Here is a 5,017-nt window from a genome sequence, read left to right as displayed (position 1 = left end):
GCATTTTGGTACCCTTGGAACGGAAGTTCATCAACAGAATACCGTTTAGGAGTGGGCTTGAAATAGGTTGAAGTTGCTACTAACTATATAGTAGAAAACTTTTTTATCTTAAGTGGCAGCTAAGAAACATGAACAGACCTATTGATATGAAGGAATGGTCAACTAGGGATGGGGGATTATAGGCATCGAAGGCCATCCATGCCATCACGATGGTGGGGAACCCGTGGGACTAGAGTGCTATTTGGACTTATCAGCTGCAGACACTCGAATTAAAAACAAAAAACTTTCCTTTTTGTAGAATTTAGTGCAGAAACCTTAAATTCAAAGAAATTTTTTGCATGACTAATGAATTTTTTTCCAACGTTGGCAGTTTGAGGCTCCCTTGGGCTTTTGTGTAATACAATAGTGGTTTATCCCTCGGTTCTGGTGAGGCGCCACTTTTGTACTTTGAATTAGCCCCCTTGTACCTCGCTGGGTGGGCTGGACTTTTGGGCCATGCCAATAGCCCAGACACCTTCTCCGTGCTGAATATATATTCTGCCCGAGTATTTCGTCTTCTTTCGTCTTCAGGGAGTCCCGGGACGCTACATTTGTATGTGTAAAAACCAAAGGAATGAACGCTGCCCAAATTTATGTCTTCTACAAAATTTCTCTGAATGGTAAATTTCTGTAGATGTTTATGCTTCATAGCTACATCTTCAACGAGATTTACTTGCTGGAGATAAGTAGGTAAACTAAGCATTCCCAAAAGAAAATTAAAGTACTGCTTTTAGTTTTGGATCAGGGTATATGATGAGTCGGAATAAGGGTCATCAAATGACTCCTCAATAATAAGACGAGTAAAAAGTTTACCAAAATACCAAATTTATGCATAATTATTAGTCAAATGACCATAAAATATGCCTTAGAGCCAAATGAACAAGCATAAATTTCTTAATTTCAAAAATACTTTTTTTGATAAATGAGTAGGAAAAATGGGTTTTAATCAAAATTTCCCATGGCAACAGATATAGCTGCAACGTTATTACCCTTTTTATAAATTTCTGCCCATCTTTTTTAGTTTATGAAATAAATTAATAAAAAAATGAAAATAATGCAAGGGTTTGCCGATTTTCACGACACCTTTTGCGAAGTCTTGGTGGAGGGTCTTGGAAGATTCCCAAGAACTATGAGTTTTACGAAAGAAGGTGCATTAGGTAAACAGAGTTTATCTTCTTCCAAAAGGGTCAAATGTATAATTGTCCCAGAAGAAACGCATCAATTCAATCAAATGTTTATCTTGAAGTTGAGAAACGTATACAGACAAGGCATTTAAAAGAAGGCGCACTTGTGGTTATTCAAACTCCGTAGAAATGTATCATGCCCAAAATGGTTACGATTTGAAGAAATTAACTTTCTATGACTCCTTAATGCAACGAAAAAGGAGGCTACAAATTAAGTCACTCAAAAAGTCAAGTACATGGAGCTGCTTGGTCCAGCAAACATCCTCGTGTATGGCCAAGCACAGTTGTTGCAGGAATGAAAAAAGAAGTGAAAAGGCATCTTCCAACTTGCCCCCACTTTTGCAAGTCGTGTTACATGCTAAATTAATACAAATGTATCCCCAGTGCCCACTTCACAAGTGACCGAATTCCTTTCTCTCTTAAAGCGAAAAATGCAGGCGCATAGACATGCATGCACACCTTTGGGAGTTAAAATTTCCGTGTCAAAGTAAGCGATAATACTCGCCTTTTTAAATTCCATTTCCTGTAACTAGCGTTTGTGTTATAGTGATCCACATTGTTTTCCATTTTGCATTAGTTTAAAAAGAGAAGTTTAAGTGGTTTGAAAACCCACCTCGTTGGTAGAGAGGACTCCAGGTGGAAGCGCAGGCAGCATTGCAGTAAGAAGGTGTCCATGAAAAAAAAATAAACATTAGTTTAGTTAATTGGTCATGGGCTTTTCAAATGGGTCTGCATCGAGGCAACAATTCCTACAAATAGCTACTAGATTATTCCTTGTATCCGTTGAAGGACATTAACTAGGCTTGAGGAATACCAAGAAAATAGCCAAAAAGAAAACTAATCCAGCAAAATCAATGAGCTCATTCATAGACATCAAGATCTAATTTCTTCCTTTTTTTCGGGAGTGGTTATCAAGGCAATGCCTTTGTTTTGACCGACACAGATGTGATCGCCTAAAGCTCCAAGAAAAAATCTCAAAAGTAAAGAGCAAGGTCATGTACTAACAAGGCAATCATTCAACAGGATCGTTTATCTAAGCAGGTATTTCGTTCCTCGTGATTTTAACGTTGCGGCGACCGGTTTATTATGGTTCCTATAACAGTTTCTTAGCCCTTCCATAGATATTTGTTGCAACAGCTACGTCTATGAATATTTATTTAGGAATCTCATAACCCGATTTTAATGACTTTGCTTCAAGGCGGTTAGCCGTTTCTTTATTTAGCTATAAAAGTTGTCTTAGTAATAAAACCCGATTTGGACGTTTTAAATAACCCTACATTAATTACAACCTATAAACTGTGTTTGGAAGAGTGGGAAAGACTATAAAAGAATTTTAATTGTTAAACGGCACTAAAATTCGAGACCAGAATATGGTGGGTGAGTAAAAAATTTGTGTTTAACTCCTTTTTTTGGCTTCAGCAACTTCAATAATAAAAAGGCAACATCCACAGAAAGCTTCTCTTCAACATTACAGTCTATGGCCACTAATTTTTCCTAACTAAACAGAATCTCTCGGTGAATTTTCACTATTACAAAACAATTTTTCTTTAGAAGCCAAGAAAATCCAGGTCCATCCACTTCCAATTTTACCACGTTTTTGTTTCCTAATTTCTGATGTGATCATGTGACTGTCTAATGCTGGGAAAAGGTGATAGTCAATTAGGAAAATGTGAAGGACATATGAAAGATGAGATTAGGAAGTATCCTTTATGTTCCCCTTCCCAAGCGTCTTAGAAGGACTTCTCTCGACTATTTTGTGGTATGAGAAATAATGCCTTTAAAAAAGGAATTAATTTGTAAGTATGATCCTCTGAGAATGAAATAATACTCTTTAGATTGTTTGGAAAATACAGAAGTCATCTCCTATCGCTCGGCAGTAGACTGCCTAACAACTGCATGTGTTTATGCCATACATGATTGAATTAACTGACAAGCTGATTGTCTTTGAAGTCAGCTGCCATCTATTAATGTTCTTGGGTGGAACTCCTCCTCTTTAACTATCATAACTATTTTGGTTGGGCTGAGTGTAATCAAATCTTATCACCAGTTTCGGTTCCAGACATTACCGAAGGCTGTCCTTGATACCCTAATCAGTAACAACAATTACTTTTTCATTACCATGGTTTAAGAAACCCCTCCTAACCTAGGAAACCGGCAAATTCTAGTTATTCAAACCGTTTATGAAATGTACTTTCTCTTACCGCTCCTATACAAAATGCAAAAAGAAATTCGGGAGGGGATTCTGGAACTTTGAAACCAAAGTAATTTTGTTTCATGAAATCAAGAAACCCGAACTACATCAGCTTTAGTCAAAATTGCACGATATGTGGGTCCAAAAAATAGAAAAAGCAGTATAGAGCATGGAAAGATGTTCTGCCAGAGTGACATTTCCAAGTGTATGATATGTGCGCATAAGCACAATTGGCAAGCCTTATCAAGCTACAACGTTCTGCTGTCAGAATAGGAATAATTTTACCAAAGCTCATTGACTTATCCTTTTGATCAATAGTAAGAGCTGTTTAGCATTCTCCAGCTCGGTAATTGTAAGAGAGCAATCTAAAATTTGAATCCCAACGCAGAATTATCCTGTTTTAAGTGGTCCTTTTCACGCAGTAAGGCACATTCGCAACTGCCACGACTCAAGTTCTTCCAAAACTCGGTCCGCTTGTTTAGGGAGGAAGAACATTCAAAAAGCTAGAAAAACGAGGTAATTAAGAGCTGTACAGAGAAATGTAAATTAAAACTTTCAACTTTCGGGGTTTTTTTAGCTTTTGTGGAAGCTTGACAATTTTCGTTGTATATTTCCACTGCAAGAGATAAGTAAACGTCCTCCTTGTCAGATATACATTACAGAGCAAAATTTTTATCCTGAAATGCGTCAGTTTAAGGCTAAAATGCAGTCATCTTCTACAAATAAAACCATACACTGTGCTCTAACAGAATTAACACAAACACTGTTGAAGTAAAAGCCATGAAGTTGCCCACATACTCTACAATGTGAACGCTACCCAAACGTTGAAACTACGCAGTTTACAGCTACGTCGACACAACTTTCGAGACTAAAAGAAACAGTTTGATTTCATCGACCAAATTTTTTAAAGTAATCTCACTTGCCAATCGGTATTTGCAAAAATTCGCAAAATTGACGAAAGTAGGAGGAGAAACAGAGGTAGCACAACACCAAACAGGAGCATATATCGTTTACAAGTGCATCCATCCACACACGCACGTACACAATCCATCATTTGGAGGGCTCCACCGCTCTCCCATCGCATAGCATCGCAACGCATTGCATCGCTCGCTTTTTTTCCGTAGAGCGCACACACACTTGCGTTTGACCCTCCCTCCGTTCGCTTGATGCGCACACGCGCGCCTTCGCTCCAATGCGTGGGAATTGGCAATGGGGCGGCTTTTGCCTTTCTCTGCTCCCCTCTACTTTACCCCTACGCCCATACGTGCTAGCCAATCCCCTACCACTCCGAGCGCAGTGCAGAGGGGCGGAGGGGTAGGGCCTAACGTTACACCCCCTATCCTTCTACTCCTCCTCCTCTCCTTCCCCTTTCCCTCGCGTTAGTGCGCTGCCGCCGCCGAAAGAGTTTTTTAGCCGCGTTTAAAGGGTGGGAGAGCAAGGGAGCGAGAGATGCATGCTAGCGTCTAAAAAAAGCCAGCGCGGCAGGCAGCGCAAAGGGAAGATTGGAGGCTATTTTTTCCCCGCTGCGCGCACCGCATGCGTGAGTGTACGGACTTTCATCGCAAGGACGTAGGCACGCGATTGGCTAATTTTGTGGATAAGG

General features: G+C 39.6%; 1 protein-coding gene across 1 annotated transcript in view; it reads left to right on the top strand. All coding sequences in view use genetic code 11, as the record gives it.

The window, feature by feature from the left end:
* Nucleotides 1-1,084: 1,084 nt before the first annotated feature.
* The window catches only part of EGR_06498 (hypothetical protein), a gene marked incomplete at both ends in the record, with an annotated part of 5,414 nt that continues 1,481 nt past the window's right edge, over nucleotides 1,085-5,017 (top strand). Inside the window, 4 exons of the mRNA XM_024495747.1 lie at nucleotides 1,085-1,294; nucleotides 1,801-1,882; nucleotides 2,730-2,839; nucleotides 3,992-4,185. Coding sequence (XP_024349811.1) covers nucleotides 1,085-1,294; nucleotides 1,801-1,882; nucleotides 2,730-2,839; nucleotides 3,992-4,185 — 596 coding nt within the window. The remainder of the gene's footprint in view (nucleotides 1,295-1,800; nucleotides 1,883-2,729; nucleotides 2,840-3,991; nucleotides 4,186-5,017) is intronic.

The sequence above is a fragment of the Echinococcus granulosus genome (assembly GCF_000524195.1).
Source record: "Echinococcus granulosus chromosome Unknown EG_S00058, whole genome shotgun sequence".
NCBI classification, from domain to species: domain Eukaryota; kingdom Metazoa; phylum Platyhelminthes; class Cestoda; order Cyclophyllidea; family Taeniidae; genus Echinococcus; species Echinococcus granulosus.
The sequence above is the reverse complement of the archived record's forward strand: the minus strand, read 5'-3'. Positions and strand labels throughout refer to the sequence as shown.